Here is a 26083-nt window from a genome sequence, read left to right as displayed (position 1 = left end):
ACAAACTGATCTTCGCTGTGAAGTGTTCTGTTTTCACTGCGGTACGGATTAAATTATGAAGTAAATAGCTGACTGCCCGAAATGATACTGCAGGGAAACACCGTGGCGACCTTCGAAACCTGGCGTCCGGGATGACCAGTGATGGAGATGCCTTGGCGACGTACACCTAGCAACCAAGACGTCCCTAAACCCAAAATCTTCACGGAGACTCGAACGCGGGAGAATTCTTCAGGGTTGCGGTCTCTGTTTCTGTAATCCCCTCTTCGAAACAAACAACTTTGGTCGAGGCGCCACTGTTCTATCGTGCGTGATTTCCAAGCTACAGGAATAGGAGCTATATAGAAACGCCCTCGACGGGAATCGAACTAAGGACACTTTTCCGGGGTTCTGATCCTCCTATGATCTCTTCCTGGTCCCATGACGTACGCATGCTACGTCTGAGGCAAATCGGTGTATCCGTTCTCGAGGTTTTGGCAAACAAACACATAAACTAACAATTTCAACTTCAGATTCGGTTTTAAAGGGTTAATGAGATGTCTCAATCTAATCAGTGGAATTTAAGCCCAATGTGATAAGGGATAAGCTCACAGTGGCAAGGCCTGAGGCGAAGTACATGGCGTGAACCGCCCGGTCAAAGATACATCGGCTCTCGACCAACAGAAAGCCAATATGATATCGCTCCATGTTTACTGTTTGTTGACGTCTGCTGTAGCCAGACACATCTTGAACAGACCAAAGACAATAATACCGTCTCACCTGTATGATAAGCTATAATGCATACATCCACAACTAAGAATGAGTCAATATTGCAACGTTATCAGTACTGACCCTTGACATGTCTGTCAGTTTATCAAACAGCCGTACATAGGGACAGCTGCATATTTATTTATTTATTTATTTGTAATATATAGTTTACGACGCTATTAGAAATTAAGATTACAGGATAAAGCGTCGAGTGATACTTTGATTAATGAATAAGCGAATAGAAATATGGAAAGAAACATTAGTGGCACAATGTAGCTGCTATCCTGCAATGGTCGTGGAATAGCTGAGGAAAACCATAGAACGAGTTAAAATAGCCGATGGCCCGAGATTTCAAGCCAGGATCTCCAAAACGCGGAGCAACGACGTTCAGTCACAGAAAACAAATACTACCTTGTACTTCCTTCGTCCTAAGTTTCACAAGTTTACATCCGTTTTCTAGCTGGTCCGGTACTGCACACGGCATTTCTGACGTAAATACTGTGAAACATACTATAAATAAATCATACCGATTTTGAAATTATTTTCTGTTTCAGAAGTAAGTTCGATAAATGTCTTGTTTTCGCAGTGTCTTTAATGGCCGCCGAAGCGTCCATCCTCTGACGGGTCGGCATTCAGTCAGTTGTTTCAAGTGTCAAAGTACAATTTTCTTTAAACCCTCAACGAAACACATCGATAACTCGACCATGTGTAGCAAAAGTTATATTGATTCTCAACTTCTTGTCATCTTTTCACAGAAGTAAAATGGCCACCCTAGTTCCAATTACCGTATTGCTAGTACCTGAAAAGCAGTAAAATTTCCGTAACTTTTAATTCGTGGGAAGAAACGGGGAGAAGGGACCACAAGGGAAAAAGAACTGGTGTTCAGGAATAAAAAAGTCAATACGGTTAAAATATTATCCCAGCAACAAATGATGACTAACCAACATTGCTTGTTATACATGTAATGAATGTCTCTGGGATCGTGAAGGTTGGTACGAAATTGTTAAACAAAACACGCGGAAGACCACACTGAACAAACAGGAGTCTGCCTCCGTGCGGTTGCTTACACAAGGTACATTGAGCCTATCTTCATCGAATAGACAGAGGGCAGTTATATTAGAGATTCCAAACGCCAAGCTCTTGATCGGACTCAATTCAAGTGTAGGGCGCCTAAGAGATGCGGGTCTGAGTTCATACTACAAGGGTCGCCTTACTAAGAAACGCACCTAAAATACTCGGGCCAACTTGGTGCTTTGTCAAATTTCGTAATATTCAAATCACCCAGCATTAAAATTTGTTACAGAAGGAAAACACGTTTTAATACGTACATCAGGACTGAGTGTCCTTCCCGTTGTATTCATAACTTCGTGAAGAAGCTAGATAACGGCGTGGCTTAACAAAGAAATCGCAAAACCCAAAACAACGTTCCGAAAAACGTTCAATGTGACGAACACAGAAAACTGAGGCTGAATGGATCAAGAAAATGAGAGAATGAGTGAAATAACGAAAGAAGACGATAAAAATCTTCTCTTCGTACACAATCTTGAGACGCCACAACACCACAGAGTCTGTGCAAGAGAAATTGGGATCTCTCTTTCTCCTACGTGGGCGAGCCATGACCCATATTCGTTCGTTCCTCCACACACACACACACACAAGGGATGTTTATAAACAAGAAGGCAGTGAGCGGTGGGGGGGGGGGGGCGAAGTTAAAAATAGACGTGATTCGGTGCATATGGATCTGGGAATCATGACATGCACTCGTATCAACACCTCGAGGAAGCACAACCTCACACTCACGGCGAGAAGGAACAGAACAAGATCCACTACTGCAGAACGATTCCAACAACATGCTGGAAGGATTTCTTCACCAGGCTTTCAACATCGACACAAAGTGACTCTTTCCTTCTTTCTTTCCTTTCTTACTGCAGTAAACTTCTTCCGTTATTGAAAATATTGACTTACACCATCACACACCGCCGTTATCAGGTTCTATAAGGTTATTATTATTATTAGTGTTCTGTCTGACGACAGGTCCATATGAACAGGATCCTTCCATCCTTTTCTCGGACTGGGACCTGTTCATATACGTTCTTAGCAGATGATCCAGAAGTGGTTTGCCATTGCCTTCTTCTGTGTGTGAATGGAGTAATTGTTGGGATGCCACGGAGAAACCGGGGAAGCCCCCGGAGGAAAACTCCGTGTTGCCTAGACCACGGCCTTGCCCAACATAAGTTATAAATTCGGGCACCGCCGGGAATCGAACCCGAGACCCCAGGATTACAAGGCCAGCGTTCTAACAGCTAGACCACCGTGGCGGTTTCTATTATGCACAAAATAATAAACTGTTATCTCAGTAAGGGCGAGTTACTTTTTTGACGAGATTAGAAACTCTCGGCAGGGAGGTGGTGTGGTAATGTCCTAGGTTTGTATCCGATAGTTACTGGATTCGAATCTCGGCCAGGTCACTATGTATCCTGAAGAAGTTCCCTACTTTCCTCGGTTTCTCCAGAAAACCGAGATAAAAAATTCGGCTAGGACACGACAGCCCCCATCCTTGGCTACTCACCATTCGACTTCATATAACCTGTGTTATTGGACAGCATCGTTAAACAACGCCAACAATCAACCTATCGACATCTGTTCAAGGAATAAACCTAAATGTGGGTTTAACGGAAAGTTTCCGTGGGCTAAAATTAAAAAAGTAATAGTGGAATTCATTCATGAACACAGATCGCAAAACTTTTATTAATGTGTAACTCTTTTTTGTAGTGTTCTGTCTGACGACAGGTCCATATATTATGAACAGGATCCTTCCATCCTCTTCAGGTTGTCAGGGACCTGCTCATACATATATACATTCTTGGCAGAGATGATCAGAAGTGGTTTGCCATTGCCTTCTTCTGTGTGTGAGTGGAGTAATTGTTGGGATGCCACGGAGAAACCGGGGGGAAGCCCCCGGAGGAAAACTCCGTGATGCCTAGACCACGGCCTTGCCCAACACAAGTTATAAATTTGAGCACCACCGGGAATTGAACCCGGGACCCCAGGCTTACAAGGCTAGTGTTCTGACCGACAGATGATGTATGGAATATTATTTGTTTATAAGTAAACAGTTACAACATGGCAACTTCGCGAATCGGTTCGGTTAGTAGAAGGGTAAACCCGTATTAGTTTTGCTGTAAGAGTCCACAATTCACACACACTAAGTAAGCTGTACGCAACTCCAAAATAAATACATTGTAATTATACAGTGTTTCTGTTTTTTCGATCGGTATGATGGTTTACCACAGTGTTTGCTATCGCTTCCTGTTACCAAGGTTAGTAGATGTTAGATAGCTCACAGTGTATTTATAACGCCGTCGAAAACACGTACTAATAATCTGTTTGAAAGTGGGCTTATGTGTTATGCCCTCTCCTTGTTAACATATTAGCATGTCATATTTGATTGGCATTCTTAAGGGTGATCTAGGGAGTGAGTGTTCATGAATGACTCGTGATTGTTACGAGTGATACTAGGAACACTTGACAGAGGATGCTAGACATTTCTGTGGTAATGGTTTTTCGGAAAAAGAAGGAGATCGATTAACGCTTTTTGAAAATTGAAAATTAATGTTGAATGCTCGCGAAATCTGTATTCACTTTTCTGTCACTAGTCATATGAAATTTTGTATAGATTCAGTCCGTAGAGAAATGTCATGTCCTAGCGGTCAGAACACTAGCCTTGTAAGCCTGGGGTCCCGGGTTCAATTCCCGGTGGTGCTCAAGGCCGTGGTCTAGGCATCACGGAGTTTTCCTCCGGGGGCTTCCCCGGTTTCTCCGTGGCATCCCAACAATTACTCCACTCACACACAGAAGAAGGCAATGGCAAACCACTTCTGATCATCTCTGCCAAGAACGTATATGAACAGGTCCCAGTCCGAGAAAAGGATGGAAGGATCCTGTTCATATGGACCTGTCGTCAGACAGAACACTACAAAAGAAAAATAACATCATCTGTAGCCTAGGTATATTTACAATAAAACTTCAAATAGTTTATAAGTTATAGCAGTCAAACTGAAAAATAAATTTAACATTTTCGACTGGCCACCGTTTTCTTCATTCGCATTCCACAAAAAAATAATATCAACAGAAGTTGTACATTTCTCAAAGATCTCCTGTCAGACATAATTTCTGGTTCCTACATTCAGTAGCACTACGCCCCTGTTGTTATTGCCCGGCTGAATAATTTTTTTGGAAATTCGGTGGTGGTCTCCAATCTTATAACGTTCACACATCATTCCGTGAAACTCGACCAACTGTTAAAACTAATAAAAAGACGGACAAACGGAAAGGATACTACTTGGTGTTCTTTTAAAAAAGAAAATGAGATTCAGAATTCATTTCTGAAGATCATACCTCAGGTTCTGGACCAAACTACTCATAATATAACTGCGTGAAGTAGAATTTGTCTGAATCTACAAACCGGTGTTAGCAAGCCAAAGTACGAAAAGTAAATGTTCTTCACGCTCTCGGGCAAGCACAGAGCGCCTTAGGGGCCCGTCCATGTCTGTCTGTCTGTCTGTGTCTCGTTTTCGCACAATTGCAAGAACGACGTAATGTTACTTTTGTAAAAAAAAAAAAATGCGCAAATGGTCTGGTATCGTATCTATGTAACGACCTGCGTAATGTGGCGTGAAGAACAGTTCTGGAATGCTAGTGTACTCCAAGAACTAGGTTTTACCTTTCCAATCTTGTTTATAATCTAAAAAGATGCTGTAAAGGAATACTCCTAGTAGTAAGCTAGAAATTTCTAGCTGCTAGGTCTTCAACCGTTCAAAAACTGCAAACGCGGGTTCAAATCCCGCTCGAAGCATTGACGAACATATCCGCGTTTTAGTATTGTTCTATGGGCCGATCCCCCGCGTAAGGACACCAGTCCATATTACAAGTATTCTTTTGTATCCGACATAATTATTGACTAACGAACCCGGGAACATATCCTACACTACTGATGACAAAACCCGTTGAACACATTTTAACCTGTAATTACAGAACAAAGGCTAAGGCATTGCTCAACTAACTGGCTACTGCCCAGAAAGACGTGCTACAGCGCATAGAATCCATTCTTCTCATTTTAATTCATTTCCACCAAGAATACCAACGCAGTAATCATGTAAATTGTTAAAGCGGTTTATTATACGAAGTTGTGGCAACTACCAAAGTCATGTAGCGTCGATGAAAATGACAATTATTACCTACAGACAAATACGATGTGGTTAAGCGGCAATCGTGGTGTATTTTAAGGTATTACCAAAATGGTAGAAGAATATTGATGTATAACATGGTGACAGATCTTTTGAAATTGCTCAACGTTTAATTTGATACACTTTAAGCCAAAATTTAACACAACACCAACGTGACTAGAGAGAAATGCTGTTCGATACTGGCTACTGATGACATTTATATTATCTCACTACAACATCACTTATACAAATATTTTATAATACACTACGTGTTAATTCATTCGCTACATTGTGACGGGTGTATATTACTTAATTACTTACATCTTTCTTTATTTAACAATGCTTTGTCAACTACACAGGCCATAGGGAACATAGCATCGAAATAGTGAAAGATATAGTGGAAAGGACTCGAAAGGAAACGGTTTTGTTACACTTTAATACACCACTTGAGCATTGGCCTAGAGTCCATAAACCCCCTTATTGATTACTACTGTCATCCAAGCCGACAATCAAGCCCAGTAACTCCAGAATACGGAGCTGCAATATCATTAAAAAGATACGTTTTACATAAAATTATACAACCCTATAACAATGACACGTGCGTTTATTTTAGTAAAATTTATTTTTAAACGGTACGTTAAAGAAAACCAGATTAAACTTACTTTGGAGACTTTCGTACAGGCATTACGGGGTTGACGATAAGGTTTAATCATTCGGAACACTAAAAGTACCGCGACAACGACAACTGCGTGGAAGTGGGACATGTCTCCCCATAACTATCAAACCAATTCTTCAAGTTTCAAGCGTCAAATTTTTTGTCACTAGAGGCCACACCGTATCTGCAATTCTTCAATCTGCCTTCAACTAAATGACGTGTGAGACCGCATGATAGGCCTACTTACGATCATAATTTTGTATTAAAACAGGTAATTTAAAAATACAAGTAACTGCTGATAACACGTATTTCTGTGTATAATGTAAAACAACTTCGCGTGTCACCATTTCACCACCTCAAAGCACTAAGTGGCCATAAAAATCTAACTTATCCTTTGAGGAATTTCTCACCTCCCTTCCGAAAATTCCAATTTCGAGTTTTGTTAAAATTATCTAAGTTTTAAAGTTCCTGAGAGTTCTCAGTCTGCAAATATCATAAATGGTTTATCTAGTATGAGACCATGAGCCGGGATAGCTCAGTCAGTATAGTGAATAGCTACGGGCTGGACGACCTGGGTTCGATCCCCTACGGGGGCAGAGGATTTTTCCTCTAGCCTCTGCGTCCAGACCGGCTCTGGGGCCCACCCAGCCTCCTCTACAATGGGTACCGGGGTCCTTTCCCGGGGGTAAAGCCGGCCGGGGCGTGATGCTGACCACTCACCCCCCATCTAGTGCCGAGGTCAAGGAAGAGAGGAGCTACACCTCCTCTCCCCCCAAGCGCCTACATGGCGTATAGTGGGACAAACTTGTCTTAAAAGCATACTGAGATAATTGTTCTACAATAAACATAAAGTATACTAAGTAATGAATTCAACAAACTGGAGAATATTATCAGATCAAGAGACATGTAGCAAACATAGAAGAAAATATAAACGCAGACACAGTTTAAATGGAGATATCTTACAGTGATACAATTTGGAGACCAACACGTATAAGTGAGAATAAGAAAATAAATATAAAAAACTTACAGAGTCCAGAACATGAGGGCAAAGTATGGTAATGAAACGCAGGACTCCATGACAGCAGGAAGATTCTTGGCCAGTGAAGCAATTACGTAACTCTTTTAAGTGGTCAGAAAAATAATGAATGTGCCACCTGACACTTTACAAAACTATTAACCGGTAGATCACCGAATTCGTGTGGCCTTCTGACTCACAAACCTGACAGACACCCTAGTTATCAAGTTCACTCATTACGAAACAAGCATGTTCACTCGAGTGTCCCATCTGTCTGTAGGAATATAAAGCAATATAGCTGTCCTTCAAGCTGCTTTGGTAGATAAATAAGGGTATCAAATTTGTCAGGCGTTTTTAGTATTTGTCGATGTTTTTGTAATCAAATGACCTTCCACACGCCACGCAGTGCCAATGGGACATATACCAGAACAAAAGTTGCCCTTGAGAGCCTCGAAGTGACATTTCACTATGTATTCTTAAAACTTTGCTTGTACCCCTGAACACTGTGAAAGAAGTGAGTAGTTTATGTGACTTTGAGCTTTGAAATTCGTCCTCTTGATGTCATACTTTATTAGCAAGCACCAATGACGAGTGCGGATAAACGTACAGAACATGTTAGGAGGCACATCAAAACTAATAGTTCTTAATGATCTTTCACTTTATTTGAAATCACGTCTTATTCTTAGTGTGACGAGCTTAGTAATGACCGACTTATTTTCTATGGCGTTTGGAAATCCAGAAAAAGGTATCAAGCTTTTAACACTTTGATTTCAAGTCCGTCGACCTAAGCAGTAGCTGCTAAATCTGATGTTTCAATTACATACAAGGCTCCCAGATGGCAGCGTCTGCATCAGATGTTTTATACTTTAGTTCATATTTTCCCCAAAAGATCGATCCTGTAGGCTAATAAAAAATATTTTGTTTGAACAAATGAAATTCGCTGAACTCAGATATGGACCTCATGGCGTGTTTTACAAATATTGCGTGTGGATTTCGATGTATTTTTTTTTTACTAAGATATGTGTTTAGCCTTGCAATTGTGTGTTTAGTTGAAGTACATGTATACACACTTCAACAAAACAAAAAAACCGTATAAAAGCTATAATACTAAATTTATACAGACATCAAGGGATGACTATAAGTCATGTTGTGTATACATTTTTGGGCCCCTCAGTATATATAGTGCTTATGATATGTTTTCGATATTTTCTTTAGTTATAGTTTTTAGATTTATTATTTCGGCAATGGCTGGTCAAAGTTCAAAAATGGATGTTAACGATATTTTGGATTATTTAGATACTAGTGATAGTATTATTCCGGAAAGTAAGTCTGCACTGAAAGTGATGATGACATCTCTCCAGAAATAACAGGCCCACCTCCTGACACTATGTCTGATATTAAAGGTAAGTGTGCATTATTTTACAAAAAGTGTTGTAGTTCGGGACTAGATAACAGTACAAACACCAAACACATATGGAATTATGCAGGAATAAATGTTATTTCTTGCAAGATAAGTGATGAAGAAGGAAAGCAAAACACAATTTATGATTTTACCTCCTGAATATGAAAATTTTATTGTAAATATTTTTTTTCAATATTTCAAAATTTTTTGTAAGTAAAATATAACATTAGAATTTGAGATAATATTTTTTCTACTCTACAGTACTAAGTGTATGAGTTTCTTCATATGTATGTGTGTAAAATTCCATTCCTGGTGAATTTTTACATTCTAAGTTGTAAAAACATAACAATTGGCCTGGGTATTTTCAAAGGGATTTGGCAAATAGGCTTCGGAGTTATAAGGGTTAACAATTCAACCTAACGAATAACATACAGACCTAATAAAATTTTCACTAATATAGCTTCAATTAGTAAATGCTTGTTACAAAAACAGACTTCAAATATGAAAACTCAGATACACCGATAAAATTCTTTGAGCAGTTGACGTTCAATGTACACGTCTCATCCCCAAATGCCAATGTGGTATTCCGAAAATATTCTAATTCCAGCCGGCTTCTTAGTATATATGTAAAATACGAACATTAACTGAAGGTGATAAAAAGAGAACTGAAGATTATGTACTCTGGTGCTGAAGGGGCGAGGTTATTACACAAACAAGAGAAAAATTAAACAAATCCGAATTAAACGCTACGATAAAAAATAAGATAAAATGTATAGAGATCATTCAATCAATGCAAAATTAAAAAAACATATTAAAATACAAACGAATAAGAAGAAATAATTTATGAAGACCACTACGAGAGGTATATCGATTACAGAAACATCGAGAGGGGACGGGTCGACAGCCCCACGACCCAGAATAAACTTCTACGGTGCCCCGTAACTTTTGTTGTTAAAAAGTCACAAATAGTTAATATCAAATTCCGAAATATGATAGAAAAGGTTTCATATCACTGACACTGTTGTGTTTCTAAACGTAATATCTCGTGCACAGCATTTATTAAAAACAAATTATACCCACCGGACCGTTTAATAAACTAGTCTAACACCGCTTTAAAGTCGGTACATGACGTTTAACGGATTGATGCTGTAATTATGTAATAAAATTTATGGAATATTAATATAAAAACAAGTTTTCCGCACTGAAGTTAAAACCGGTTACAAGCACAATACTGCCATCTCTGATCTACGACGCCAACTAAGAACAGTCACATAAGTCAGTTACAACTCATCTGTAAGCTGCAACAGGCCTAGGCTTGTAGTGTGCACCTAGAGTTCAAGCCAGCGTATCGTCACATTATGTCACAGTTGTTTCTTTGTGCATTTAAAGTCGTTATGTTACGCGTACAGTTTACAAAGAGCCAAATGAGAAACGGCACAATGGCCATGAACAGCAAAGTAAGAAGCATGTACAACGACGCCGTCCCTTCTTTTATCGTATTCTCACGGAATCTGCCTGTAATAAATGAGAAAACGACAAAATCGTCTGACCGAGGTGCTGGTACAAGCACGTAGAACACGCCTTATAAAACAAGGTGCATCAAAGTCAGGTCTTTTGTTACGATTTCTCTTAAAGCGACAGAAAATCCGGATTGTAGTACGTTTCATGTACCAGACGTACACGTGTGTTGAATTGCGACGTCACAAAGTTGTAAACAATGGTTGGTGTTGGTTGTCAAGGATTACCAGACGATGAACAAATCATTAATGCAGAACTATACTCGTAGACATGTAGTAAGTTTGCGTAGCAGTGTATAGCAGTTCTGTTAACATGTAAAAGACATTTTAATATCTAGAAGAAAAAAAACTTACTCATCGCCCTGATGATGGAAACAGCAAGGACCTCTGAAACATCGACAAACCTTTACCAGACTATACGGTGTAACAACCCAAAGACCTAAAATCTTACCTAATACCTGTAATCCACAAATTCTGGTTTTGGAATTTACCTACTACAAAAACTGTCAATAAAGCTTCATCCTTGAATAATGCAATTACTTCAACTAACATTTTTAAAGTACTTCTCTTCTTTCATAACAAAAATCACACCTCAAACACCAAACTAGTTTAAGGATAAATACATTTTACTGCTGTGTACTTGAATTTTTTCTTTCTTTTTTTGAACTGGTTTGATATGGTTCTCCATTTTTGCCTACCTTGTGCCAATCTCTTCATTTCTACATATTTTTTGCAGCCCACGTCCTCAAAAATCTGTGTCACATATTCCAATCTATGTCTCCCCCTACTATTCTTCCCTTCAACTGTTCCTTCCATTACCAAATTAACCAATCCTGGGTGCCTCAGAACGTGTCCCACCATCCTATCTCTTCTCATCAAGAAACATCTTGAGCTGTCTGTCACTTTGCACAACGGTCATGACAAAACTATTATCTGAGCTCAAACCATCATTATTATCTCTTTTAAGTCTATAACTTCACTAAATTTATTTTCAGGATAATTTTTTTCATTTTGGATGTTATTTGAGCAACCAAAGAGTTTTGCATAAAACATAAACATTTTTATTATGACACACTATTACAAATACTCAGCATTATAATAAACTCGTATATTACTTGTATTATATGGAAATGAACACATAATGTGCCAGAAGCAACAACTGAATGATTATTTTGGTTCATAATAAGCACATAAAATGTTCTGTTTCAATTCAATGGATACACTCAAAATATTGCCATGGTCATTTATTTTATTTCAATGGCATGGACTTGAGAAATCTTGATGCCTCTTTCAGTGATCCAAGGCAAGTGTCTTTCCATGTTGGCAAAGGTTCAATAAAACAATTTAATATTTGCATACTCCTGATTCAATTAAACAACTATTAATAAAGTACAAGTGGAAGACATAACACACCAAGTAATTTAAAAACAATCACACAGTAACCCACAACAAACAAGCCTAATTCCACCTGCTCTATGACAAAATACCAGCATTAAGAAAATAATAATGCAACTGGAATTTTTAATAATTTCATGTACCATTTTCCAAGTACATGAGCATACTTATAAACATTTGCTCCATATCAAAATTGTCACTGATTTCATTTGGTATGTATGACTATTTAATCCACCAAAAACAGTATCCAGTATAAAGTCAATCACATGTATAAACAATCTTTTAACATCTAATATTCTAGAACTTGAACTAGTAAACATATTCATGTATGACAGAGGCATGAACCCATTGCTTAACATGCAGAAAAGGCAACTTATCCGTAGCATAAAGTTATTTGATGCATTTAACACTACATCACATTTACAGCAAGCTAAAATCTATCCCATGTAATATCTGACCTCGCCACGCCTCTATGTATCAGGAAAACAAGTTTTCTACTAGCCTACCTGCTCAGTCTTGCACTATTAGATCTGGCGCTTTCTGGCCGTCAGTCTTCTGTTGCAGTCTTCTCGTGAGGCACATGAGGCCGTGACGTGTGCAAACTGCACGTCACAAGTCTTAACTCATCATTATACAATCTTAAAACATATATAAACATTTACAATCAAATTGTATATTCAGTCTTCTAATTTCTCAAGTCCCTACTGTCTACCGCCATATTGGCTTGCTAATGCCATGGCTACAGATCTTCACGCACTCTTCTGAGTACAGGATGAAATTATTTTAGGCGGAAAATGCAAATAACTCCTCAGCAACAAACAACGAAGCTTAACGGCCTTAGACAATTTACATATTATGAATATTAAAGTAAAACAAATGTATTTCCACATCTAATAGGAAACTAAAAGGAATACGTCGCATTATTAAAAGTTACAGTTTTGTATACTGTTATAAAAAAGATAGCAATTACAAGAAAGGAAAAGAAATATGACAAATGGGTCCAGTCTTCCACTAACAGCAGCATTAGTCATAGTATCTCTGAAATCAGAAATATGTTATGGATGCAAATTTCCCAGTGAGAGCAAGTTTAATTTCTTGTAGGTGGAGAACTCCTGCTGGATCATTGCAAAAGGATAATATTTATAGTTTAAATGCGTCATGTTTGTGTTTTAAAATTCAAATATATAATATAATTCAAGTCTATACACAAACTTTAAATTGTTGATGTTAATCTACAAAACAAATATAATAAATGAAAAACTTGCATTTAAAAATATAGAGTAGTTTTAAAGATAAAAAACCTGAAGATGATGCTATGCATTGAAACATGTAGTAGTATAAAGCGCAATACTGTAACATCGTAATAACGATGAATAGCGCAAAATATCAATATTAATTTTAAATTTTAACATCAACAATTTAAAGTTTGTGTATAGACTTGAATTATATTATATATTTGAAAAGGATAATAGTTGAGGAATAATGATTTTTGAAAAGTGCTGTTAAATCTCAATTGAGTAGAGAAAGATATAATGGGCATTCACATAATTGGTGCATGATTTTCCATACATAGTAAGAATTCAGTTAGCTTATTATACCAACAAAGCTTCATGGGATTTGAGACTGCTGACCTCTCATAAACTGTATAAGATGTCTTGTGATATGTCGGATGCCCATTAGAGTGATATACTTTTCTTAATTCAGAATCACAATGTTGTACTAAAGTTTTCTGAGAAAATTAGATTGGTTAGTTCTGAGCTTCATGTGAAGCAGGGTTTGTATTTAACTGAACTGAACTGAACTACAATTAAATACACTTCACAACTTTCTAATTATACATTTAATTTATGAACTCTGGATAAAGACTACAAAATATATTGCCTGATAACTTCTCTGAGCATCAAAACTTTATGTTATAAGTACCATTGCTATGGTTAATTGGTTAATTTAGTTCCACAACCATACCCTTGTTCATAACTGTCACTGTGCTGTAGCTTTTAGAGTCACCACACATTTTCCATGTCACTTCCTGAGGTATTCAAAATACTTTCTAATATGATGTTCCATAGTTCATAAAGGTCCTTGTATTCTGATGCCTTTTAAAAGCAAAACTATTCTCACTTTTCCTAGTGTACATTCAATAAGCTGCAAGGAACCATAAAATTTCCACCTTTCTCTGCATTTGAATTATAAATATGTTAGGACTAAGAAGTACATACACATGCAAAGAAAACACAAGGTGTAGTTTTCGCAGGACAATGTATATATAATATTAGACCAAAGTACAAAATTAAAGATATAATGGACATTGGTAAGTGCATAGAAACAACATTTAAAAGTAACTTTCACCAAACAACAGCAATCAGTCAGACATGTACTTATGAATGGAAATAAACACAAGGGATGTGTCACCACCTATCACCATGATATTTTGCCTAATATGACTCATATATCCAAGTACATTAACTATAAAAAAATTAAATTTAATCATACAGAGAAAGTCATCATGATATGACATGTATGTATGTATGTGTATATATATATATATATATATATATATATATATATATATATATATATACACACACACACACACACACGCACACATAAATACAAAGATACCAGTACATGTACATGAAAGCTAAATCTAACCTTACTTCCACCCACAATATTCTAAACCATTTCTACAAATATGTATGCATAATAACTTAGTGAGAGTGCCTCTGCAAATGTTTTCCCTTCTTTTTAGTAGGAATGTTTTGAGAAATACAGAGCTGTACTTTTCCTATTAAGTATACACCAAGAAATACATGGACATTGCAGTCTGCTCAGTTTATCAAGAAGTAGTGATGCCACTCAGACTGCCAAAATGTGTGTGCACTGCATTGCTAGTGAGTGTGTCTTGATGAATTCATAGACGTATTTCTAATAAAGGGTCTTGGAAAATAAGTGTAAATCACATTTCTAGTTTGAATGCCTTGACATATACAAATACACTGCTATTATAGCTGGAGTACAGGCTCATAGAATTCGTGGCTAGAATGCTCCAATAAATAACCATACATATAGCTCAGTCAGTATAGTGACTAGCTACGGGCTGGATGACCGGGGATCGATCCCCGACAGGGGCAAAGGAGTTTTCCTCTAGCCTCTGCGTCCAGACCGGCTCTGGGGCCTACCCAGCCTACTCTACAATGGGTACCGGGGTCCTTTCCCGGGGGTAAAGCCGGCCGGGGCGTGATGCTGACCATTCACCCCCATCTAGTGCTGAGGTCAAGAAAGAGAGGAGCTATACCTCCACTCACCCCAAACTCCTACATGGCATATAGTGGGACAAACTATACTTTACTTTACTTTTACATATCACTCCTGGTAGGACAGCACTAATAACTGCATTGATACTTCATTCCAGTATATAAAGGACCATAATAAGTTGATGTCACACAGATGCTATATTTATATGGATAATCGGATGGCTCATAAAGTGGAAACATGTTCCAAAGAAGGAGAAGTGGTAATGAATATTATAATTGCATGCTTATTACAGCTATTTACATAAATATTTACAGTATTTAATAATTTTCAGTTGCACTAAATTTTGCTGTATAATAGGAGTGAGGTAAATAATAACTTATATACTTTTAAATCATGATTTCATTTTTTAATGCTATCTGGAAGAGTACTGACTAATTTGATCCCTGCTTAGAAAGCACCTTACTAATGACTAGTGAGATTAATGTTTGACTGATGGAGATGATATAGGACTTAAGGTTTTCATAGCAGTGAGTCTAAAGATGGCTATCTTCTAGGTTTTATTGCCTTGTAGGTGCTGGTTATGGAGGAAACCAGGACCTCTTAAACATTTGTTAAAATTCTACCAGCCTGCATGGCACTGCAACCCAGAAGGCAGCCATTCATGGATATCATGCTTATGTCTTGCATTTATGCTGTGTGTCACTCACTTGCGAGGGGGAATTTATTAAATTTCTTAAATAATTCACTGCAAGATACTATTCCTGTAACACATGCCATTATTCTAAATTTTTTTTAAGTGATTACAATGTGTTGAATAATCCCAGAAGATTACTCCATACGGATGGAGTGGAAATAAGCAAAGTAAATAAATAAAAACATCTATCTACTTCCAACAGTGGCATGACTGCCTTCATGGCAAAGCTTGCCGAACTTAATCAAGGGATAATATATTCAATCTGTTTTTCCAGTTCAATTTATTATAAAATTACAAACAAAGGATTTTAAATTTTAATACTTCAATTAATCTACGATCATAACCTATATACATATTGATACTTGTCAGTAATGAATTTCATGGTTTACCTTGTCATAATTTGAGTTGATTTCATTGGCTTTAAATTAGTTAAGGTCAGTGTAATCAGGAAAGAGAATAAATACTGGATTGCGGATTTATTATTTTTTGGAGATCATTTAAAAATAATAGGAAAGAAAATTGTTGTGTTTCTTAATTGTACAGATTCAATCCACTAGAGGTCAGCACAGTAAATATTACGTTGGTCACCCCGTATTAAACAGTAGTACCAACGTACATCATATAGCTGAGCTGTCTACCTCTTCTTCTATCCTATTACCTGGTTACAAGAAGAAATTTCAAAATGGCGCCTGCTTATTAGTATGATACTGCAGCCATTTTGTATAATGAAATACAGTTTAAAATATAGCCATCAGAGGTCAGTACTATATGAAACAAATGACTGATTTTATGTTGGTATTTCTGCTGTGAGACAGGGTCACCAACTCAATTTCAGTATTTGGAACTCATACCTCCTCGATTATCCTATTTCCTGGATACATGAACTAAATTCAAAATGGCGGTCCTAGAAGTTTTACGTGATTTTAGCAACGGCAATAGTTCAGTATTTGGCGATAGTAGCGCTAGCAGCTAGCTTGTAATACAGAATGTCCTGCCATCTTTTGGCCGTGCTGTGTACTACATCACAAAACATACAAACGCGAATGAATGTAGGAAGTTGAGGAATTATCATTTTGAATTCTGATCTTGTATCCACGTAATAGGATGTTTAAGGAGGTATGATACCGAAAATATGAAAATGTATTGGTTACACTGCTCTACACAGGGCGCACCAACAAAATCCCAGCTGTGATGTTGTTTCCCTCTGGTGGCTGATTTTGAAACTGCAGAGTATAAAGTTGTGCTATCTGCCGACTGAATATTGAACTATGGCAAATAGAATCGACGATTAAATGAACATGGACGCCATTTTGAAAAACTGAGTTTGTGTCCAGGTAATAGGACGTATGAGGAGGTATGTCATCCAAATAATGAAAATGAGTTGGTCACCCTGATCTACATTAGGTGTACCAACATACATTTGTTAAAAGAGATATTGCTTCCGTCTGGTGGTGAAACATAGAACTTCAGCGAGAATTACAACCATGATTTGGTGTACAAGTACGCCATTTTGAAACTACGAGTTTGTATCCAGATAATAGGATAGGCGAGGAGGTATGATAGTTAGTTAATTGAAGTATGTTGGTTATACTGTGTGATACATGACATACCAACATAATGTTAGATATGGAATTGCCTGCCTCTGGTGACCAAATTCAGTACTAGATTGCGCTGTGCAAATAAATACAGAATGTAAACCACATGGGTAATGTGCTACAAGTAAATACAAGCTAACCGTACCCAACTTCCCGTCCTACTTGGCGAACATCCCAAACGTCCTTCCAGTCGGCCACGTCTACACGTCGTGTCATGCAGGCTGGAGTTGCTTAGGGTTGACTAATCGGTTGTCTGGAGGCCTACCTAGATAGGCAGGAGCTCTGGTTCTCGGGGGATGCTATCAGGCTTGATGAGTACAGCTGTTCTTTTCGTTAACGCCGCGAGACGCATCCAAAAGCCCAGACCAATGCAATTTCTCTGACAGCGGATATATTGACTCGAAAAGCGCAGTAACTTGGGGTAACCTGGTCCGCGTAAGGATTGGGTGTACTTGGTACCCTTCTCAACAGCAGTGACCTATCCGTCAAAAACGGTGTGCTGCTTTACAAGCAACTCACCCGTCCTATGATGGTTTACACATGCCCGATCTGGAGGTCAGCAGCCAAATGAGGAAGCATTACAATCAAAGTGTCTTTGCATTGTGACTAACGGTTGAACAGTCGAGGCTTCTGCTGCGACAAAACCCCCGTTTTAGTTTTAAGGCACTTTTTACCATTTCCAGCAATGCGTTTCGTACACAGGAATGGTGCTACGTAGCATGGGACAATGTCTTACGTTTGTGCAGGATACCGCCCTTAGTTAGCTTTTTGGTTTGTATCTCATACCTACCTTGAAAATGGAAACTGCAGTGCTTGCCCAAATGATGGTTAACATCAAACATTTGATGTGGCTATTGGCAAAATGTCAAAGTTAACTCCAGCCACAAAAACATACAGACAGGCATATTTATTTCTGTAATGCTAAACCTTTATCATTTGCAAAACTCAATATTTTACATTGTACTCATCTGTATGTTTTGTACTTTATAGTTTTAAGATGTTTGTAAATGGAATATTCATAACTCATGCAGTGACTACAGTATAGTATCAGCTTAGAATGTAGGTATAGTATGGAGCTTGCAGTGGTTCCCAAAATGTCCTTTTACAGGACCACTTCAAAACTGCAAACAGTTTTGGCAGACCACTTAACGATTTTTGTCTGTGCTATAGATACTAAAGACTAGAATAATGAAATTGGTCTGCATAAGTAGAGCTGGTCAATGTGTACAGAGAGTGAGTGGACCTGAAATGGAAATTGGTAACCTTAAATGTCACAATTTTTAATCTCAATATCCCTGCTTATTTACAGAAGTCAACAGCATCTTCAATGCTGTGAGAACCTCAAACCCTCTTGCATATGTTTTCTGCTTTCTACCTGCTCTCTTTAGTAACCACTTATTCAGCATCTCTACACTTTATACCACCAAAGGGAATTTGTGCAAAATACGTATCCTTACCACTGTACTGTAATTTCACCTTGTTTTCCTGTAGTGTTTATACTTTCATACTTTACCTAAATCAACACTGAGCAGATATAATACTCAGTGGCTGCACTTACTATAAAATCAATAAAAACCTGTCCTTATCAAATGAATGTGGCATAATAGCATGCTACATACGTATCAACTGTATGAAAACTTTGACACTGCACAGAGAATAAAACATGCCGAGTCCCAACTTTCAATAAAGATTAACAGCCTATACTGTGCAAATAGCAATGTGAACAGTCAATGTTATAACACCATTTAATACCAAAATTCTATTTGCATTTCTTACAATCATGCTACATATCCAGTCCATACATGATTTACAAACCTCACGACTACCATCACTGGTAAAATTGTTCAAAATATGCAAACAATGAAAAACACTGTACTTATTTCTGCAGTGACTGAGAACATGTTGGAATTACCTTGGACTTACCCATCATTGATCACCAAAGTATGACATCAAATATCAAACTTCTCAAAACATAAATTATGTCCCTCTTCCTCATATTCTTCTCTGCTCACTGTCATGTTGAAGAACTCTGGGTCTTGTTGCAGCGATGCTCCACCCTGCCAAGCATAAGTTACAGGGCTGCAAAATAAAACATGGACAAACATGAAAATGTTTTTTACATTAACCTCAATTATAACACCATCACAAAAATGAAACACAGCATCAGTAAACATCATTAACACATCAGAACCAGTAAAACACAATCACTACAATGACACCAAAGGCATTATAACAACCACAAACACAACTTCCACCAGCAACAAAGAAAGTGAATGATAATGATGATTATGTGATGATTAGGATAACATTAATAAGAATATGAAGGTGATACTGTAGCTGAAAAACACAGAAAATACAAACTAGTGGCAACTCTAAAATGTCAAGTAGTTTACCCAGATACTGCAATTATTAAACAAATTACCAAAGTCAACACAGAACATAAGCAATTACAAACAGCATGACTGCCATGAACAAATTAATATTTTAATTACCAAATACACTTTTGTCAATTATTTTGTAAAGAAGCACATTTCTTAACCCAAAATACAAAATTTATGCCTCAAACTGAAGTTCTCATGACATAAGGTGACATTTGTAACATAAAATACAACATTTTAAAGCATTCTTTTTAGAGAGTGCATAAAGTAAACACATCAAAGTGGCTGTGGCTGTTCATTCATTATGTTTCATCTCTGAAATTAAATCAATTTCAGTTACATTTGACACTTAAAAGTGGTTTCATTAAATGTTGATGGATAAATTCAATTCCAATTTGTACTAAATGTTGTGGTTCACTGGTTATCACTCCTGCTTTGAATTTGGGAGGTCCTGAATTTAAATCTTGGCCTGGAGACTAGCTAGCCTGAGTTAGTCATGGCTTTCCTCAGCAATGCCAGGTAATTGCTGTGACAGTACCTTTAATTAGACCACAACCTTTCTGATTCAATATTCAATCATCATCCCACAATTTAATACTGTATGGTCTGAGCTATTGACAGCATCTTCCCACTCACATCATACTGAAGTTCATTGTACTGACTTTATTGTACACCCATATATTACACATGTATCAGCAACTCACTTTGCTGGCAATGTAACTCGAACATCTACATGATCTGGTGCTCTGCTTCGTACTTCAGCTTCGACTCGCTCTCGGAAACCAGGAAAGAGCGTGCAACCTCCAGTAAGCAGGATGTTGGCAAATAGATGTGACTGTGCCTCTGCAGGACATACTGATATGCTGTGGCAAATAGCTTCTGGAATTCCCATCTGTGATATACCCAAATCTGAAGGTTGGAAGAGGATTTCTGGCACAGTAAACCGTTCATTATTCAGGCGCAGAATTTGTTGCTGCACATTAAGAAATAAATGCAATTCTTAGTACTGTGTTGGTTTAAGAAGACAACCTGGAAAGAACATGAAACCTATATTCCTTTTAATATGTCAATCTAAATGTTATGCCACACAAAAAAAAAGCCATGAAAGAAACCTAAGAAACAAAGTTATTAAACTCCTACCTATACCTACAATTACAATTTCATTAGATATGTGAGCCAAGAACAGTTCTACATACATCTCACCAGCTTGTGAGGTCACAAAGATGAGTCCTGAACAGTATACTACATGCTCCACTCATTTCATCCTCCCTAACTTAATCACCATGTGAAATATCATACAATTACTAATACTCTTTATGAGATTACCTGTTCACTCTCGCTGGATTTATCAGCTGTACCTATAGAACGAACATATCCTCGCCTGAGTGTAGTAAAATCAGGCAAAACATAGTCTCGAGCAATTGTATTTTCTGCATCTCTTTTACGGGCTATCTCCATGTCATGAAGAAAATTCTGTGACACAAAACAAGCATCTTCTTTGACCTGGTTCATAACATGAGTTTCATCCATTACATGAAGCTGCCTGAAAATGAATGCATACAAATCTTGATTCTACAGCAGAACAGAATTAAAGATATGTGTCAAGTTCTCTGTCATTTCAGAAACATAGAAGTCTAGAACAAAGAATATGAAGGCCTGAAAGAAAGCTTGGGCTAGGACAACTGTCAATAAAGTATAAAAACATGCATTCATACAAAACTGTTTACACTTGAAAAGACACTTAGTGCCAAACACGTTTCGACCTCAAGTGGTCATCATCAGTGGCAAACAAATTAATTCATATTAAATAATACAATTCATAAGATGATGCTTTATTACAAACCATGTCTTATGAATTGTATGATTTAATACAAATTAATTTCTTTGCCACTGATGATGACCTCAAGGTCGAAACGGATTTGGCACCAAGTGTAAACACTTTTGTTTGAATGCATGTTTTTACATATCAATACACTGCACGGTATGCAAGGTTTCAAGATTGTCAATGAAGTGACTGGATTCAGAGTGGACACTCTTTGGATACTGGCAGGGAAAGAAATTTTTCTGTTCTTCCACATTAAGACTGAGTCTGGAACCTAGCGTATTCTATGAGAACCTACAAAGCAAGGTTGGTTAAACTTTCTTCAGGAGTAAAGCAGCCTGGATGTGAAATTGACCACTCATATCCACCTTGTGCTGAAGACCACATCCTGTTTATTTTATGGTTTTATGTCATCTAGACACCATGGACTCTCAGTTTAAATATTTCCATATTGATAACATACTAAAGAAGGAACACTAGCCAAAATGGAAGTATAGAAAGAACTTCTTGTGTCCACAACAGAGCATCTGAGGAATATATTGCAGAGAGGGAATTATTCAAGTATGTGGATTAGAAACAAGTTATAATTTTTGTGCAATATACTGCTTGTCTTACAAAATAGTCCACAGCAGCAGGCATGATGAACAACTGGGCAGCTGGCCCTCATCAAGTTGACACAGTTAAAATTAATTTAATTCAGAATACCTGTATGAGATTATCTCCTTGAGATGGTTGGTGAGCATTTTGCCACCCACATCAATCCTTATGATCCCTTGCTTGAGTTTCTTGCCTTTGATGTAAGGAGCAATGTGAGTGAAGCTGTAGCCTGAATCAACCAACAGACAACACAAAGTGCCAGCATTCTTCTTCATGTAGTTATAGCAACTCAAGTCTCCAGCTGAAAGAAAGGAAGATAAATGTAATAACACATTACATAAGACACTTTCCCACAACAGATCATCTTTTTTCCATCAGTATGGGCTGTCCTGTGACAAAGCCTTAACTGCAACAAACTGTCATATTTTAGGTTTTCATTGGGGGGGGGGGGGGGGGGGGAAGCTATCCCATTATACGCCATGTAAGCACTTGGGGGGAGAGTGGTATAGCTCCTACTCAGTCTTAACCTCAGTATTAGGTGGGGGTGAGTGGTTAGCATCATGCCCCAGCTGTGCTTTACCCCCGGGAAAGGACCCCAGTACCCATTGGAATGGCAACAAGTATAAACATGGCTATCTTCTGGGTTGTAGCACTGTGTAGTTTCATAAAAGTTCATCAATGTTTCAGAGGTGCTATATGCCTCTATTACCAGGGCAATTATCATGAGTGGTCAGCAGCTTGCCTGGGAAACAGTCCCCAGTGTGTACTGGACAGAAAGCTGGGCCTGCCTACACAATATGGTGGGAATAAAATAACCTGACCTTACCATGATAAGAACCCTAGCCATCCAGCACAAAGTTAGTTTAAACTGACTGAGCTACTTCTGACTTGAATTATTGAAAGGCACACTTACAACTCACAAACATACTACCTGATACTATCAATTTATTCTTACCATTTATTCTGAGTAAGGATGTGCATTCATATTCCTCAAAGAATATCTCAGTCATGGCTTCTTGAACAGAAGGGAAATTGAAGTATGGCTCAGTGACAATAAGAGGTGCCTCAGTAAAATTAACTGGACAGCACTCTTTGCTGAAAATGTAATCCCACACATTCTTCTGAACATCCCAGTTCACCAAATATCCCTAGAATAACAAGATATCCCTTAAATTAACCCACAACCCACCATCATTACAAAAACCCAGACAATAAATTGAAAATAATATAGAAAATTACATAATTTTAAAAGGTATTAATGTCATGGTGCAGTTTTCTTTTAACAGCAATCAAAAATGTCAAACCAAAGGGGGTAAATTTGTTTATACCTTTATATATAGTACACTCACAAAAGAATCTTCAAAGAGGCCTAAATGAGACTGTCATAAGCAACGATAACAAAGATGCAGATATAACAGGCAAAAATAATTCATATAATAAATGATAATAAGGGCCATACATACTTGTATGAAGAAAATAAATAAATCATTACAAACACTTTCCTACTCTACATATAAATTGTGACAGTCTGTCTATTCCTATAATACTCTTAAAGTTTAATTCTGTACAATGGTACTAATCTAACCTTTTGGAATGGCAATATGTAAAACAGCCCTGATACATCCCTGCAGTCCTCCAACTGATCACCAACAAAAGGTCTCCTTCTCTCACTCTTTGCTTTCATAATGCAGTTAGGTATGACCCTAGATTAGGAAGTACAATACATTAACAATAACATAAACATCTACTTTACTTTAAACACTTACATCCATACAACCAGGGTAGCAGGGATCATACATTAAGAATTATACAATTCAGTATACTGTTTCTAATATGCCCACTTGTATAGATTTTCTCTATGTCAAAGCTGACAAATACAACGTGGAGATGAAGGCAGTGTGTTCCTTGAAACCTCTGGCACAGCTGAAACGCTACAAGATGCAACAACTTGAGACCACCATAATCTACATTCACAACAGGAAAACATCAAACACTACATAATTTTAAATGCTCTAACAACAGGTAATACTTTTGCTCAAATGGATGATTCAATCACCATAGTTAAGAGAAGAGAGACGGGGAAGGTGTCCTCTTTGGAGTATATATGAATTCCAAGGTGTTCTTCATGCCACAATCCATGTACATTTTCAAATATTGAGCTGTAACATGATTTAATATGCAGAAGATTGTCTAGAAAAGGTAATGCAGCAGAACGGACTTTGCATATCTGTGTCCCTTAGTGAGTATGATATGCAACACTTTTGTAAGAAACATAGATTTTGTGTAGGATTTGAAAGGAAGAACATTTAATGCGCCAACCTGTACGATCTACCGAATGTAAACAATTTCTTTTGTACTCATACATATGTATCTTAAGGTGGGTCCCATTCACTAGCCGAATAACTTTCGGATACCGGACACTTGCAAGGATAAATGAAGCTTTTATAAGATATGATCTAAGGTTCTCACAGCGACATGGGGAAGGCAATCTTCAAAGAACATACCTAGGATGGTCGGAATGTGAAAATCCAACTTTTGCTGTGTATGCACCATTGTCTAAAATAAATACTGCCTTGTTGGTAGCCATTTTATAGAGTCCTTCAGCGTAACTGCCGAAATACTCATAACACATTTCAAACACAGTTCACACTTAACCCCCTCCCCCTTTCCCCAGGCAAGCACAAAAATGCCATGTTCCCTATACAACATAGATAATCCCAACATACAACACGAAGTACATGGTTGCTAAACAAATCATCACGAATCCCCAAGTAACTTCGGCACTTCACATTTCTCACAGATTAACTAAATGGGGAATATATCTTTCTATAACATTGGTATGACAACAGCAGATGCCATTACTTTTCTACTTTGTTATTTGTAGTAGACATTTAAAATATAATTAAATTATCATATACAGCTTAAGACACTGTTATATTAATTTTACGTCCAATGTACAACAATGTGTTAGTAAATCTTTCCAAATCTTTCGTAATGTACTCTTGTATGGCATTGTTACCCAAAGTGTGGTAAGCGTACCACTGGCGGTACGCGGCAGAAAATATATTACTAAAAATTGTTACAGAGTTCTATCTGCTCTCAGATGAACAAAACACAAAGAAAGCTAGACATATTGGTTAATACTGTTAAAGCTCCTAAATTTCTGTACGTCCTTGGATCACATAATATCCTTTTACTTAATATATTTTAACTTGCTCCTCCTTCACCACACCGTGCATAATTATTGTGGAGGTCACCTTACAGATAGGATATCGAACACAATGCAAGAAGCCTATATGATAAGTCTGAGCTTTGTTCAGATGAGATCAACTGACAAGAAATAAACTTTCTAATATAGTTTTTGTGCTTCATACATAATGTGACCTAACAGTAAAACTGTCATTGCAATATATTTCTTCATGTGTAATACATTATGTGTGTCTTTCTACTTGTCCTTGTGTTTTCTTGGTTGTAGTTTTAATGTATAACTTTGACTTTAAGGAATAAGCCACACAGAATATTAAATGTTTTCTGTTTTGATGAACACTGAACATTTGACATCACTTATTCTCAAAAGCTAAACTTATACATGTCTCTTCACAGGTACAGTAAGAATATCATGTCTGATCTTGACCAATGCTTATGGTTTACTCAGGGTTGGTGAACAGCACTTGCAAAGAGAGCAGCTGACTGAGGCAGCATAATTTTAAGAGTGGCCTTTTGTTAAATGAAAGTTAATTTCTTCTGCTCTCTTGTTTATATCATTACAATTACTTAACAGTCATCTAA

The 26083-nt window shown here is 37.5% G+C and overlaps 2 protein-coding genes across 4 annotated transcripts in view; both read right to left on the bottom strand.

The window, feature by feature from the left end:
* LOC110836325 (uncharacterized) overlaps window positions 1-12689 on the bottom strand; it is a 214051-nt gene extending 201362 nt beyond the window's left edge. For both annotated transcript variants that reach the window (XM_087346680.1, XM_087346681.1), the window contains exon 1: window positions 12460-12689. The gene's annotated coding sequence lies outside the window, so the exon portion shown is untranslated. The remainder of the gene's footprint in view (window positions 1-12459) is intronic.
* Window positions 12690-18389: 5700 nt separating this feature from the next.
* Window positions 18390-25015, bottom strand: Arp6 (Actin-related protein 6). 2 transcript variants are annotated; one of them, XM_022077413.2, is made up of 8 exons: window positions 24799-25015; window positions 23880-23997; window positions 23250-23442; window positions 22403-22595; window positions 21202-21418; window positions 20580-20848; window positions 19421-19576; window positions 18390-18740 (listed from the first exon to the last, which is right to left on the bottom strand). In XM_022077413.2, exons 1-7 carry the CDS (start codon window positions 24924-24926, stop codon window positions 19447-19449), a joined length of 1248 nt encoding a protein of 415 aa, XP_021933105.1. In that variant the 5' UTR covers window positions 24927-25015; the 3' UTR covers window positions 18390-18740; window positions 19421-19446. The 2 variants fall into 2 exon arrangements, with proteins under 2 accessions (XP_021933105.1, XP_021933103.1); XM_022077411.2 differs by lacking the exon at window positions 18390-18740 and having other exon boundaries at window positions 19225-19576.
* Between the last annotated feature and the right edge of the window lie 1068 nt (window positions 25016-26083).

This window comes from Zootermopsis nevadensis, unplaced genomic scaffold (genome assembly GCF_977971745.1).
Source record: "Zootermopsis nevadensis isolate Lab colony 2312 unplaced genomic scaffold, Znev_1.0 Znev_ptg000010l, whole genome shotgun sequence".
Classification (NCBI taxonomy): domain Eukaryota; kingdom Metazoa; phylum Arthropoda; class Insecta; order Blattodea; family Termopsidae; genus Zootermopsis; species Zootermopsis nevadensis.
The sequence above is the reverse complement of the archived record's forward strand: the minus strand, read 5'-3'. Positions and strand labels throughout refer to the sequence as shown.

Bases quoted from the DNA above. Each gene is read 5' to 3' on its own strand.
- Arp6 (XM_022077413.2), bottom strand. From the start codon at position 24,926: ATGTGTTATGAGTATTTCGGCAGTTACGCTGAAGGACTCTATAAAATG. The intron at 23,443-23,879 runs GTTAGATTAGTA...TTGTTATTCTAG, and splicing joins ACATATTGCCATTCCAAAAG to GGATATTTGGTGAACTGGGA. The intron at 21,419-22,402 runs GTATTCTGAATT...ATTCATTTTCAG, and splicing joins AAGGAGATAATCTCATACAG to GCAGCTTCATGTAATGGATG.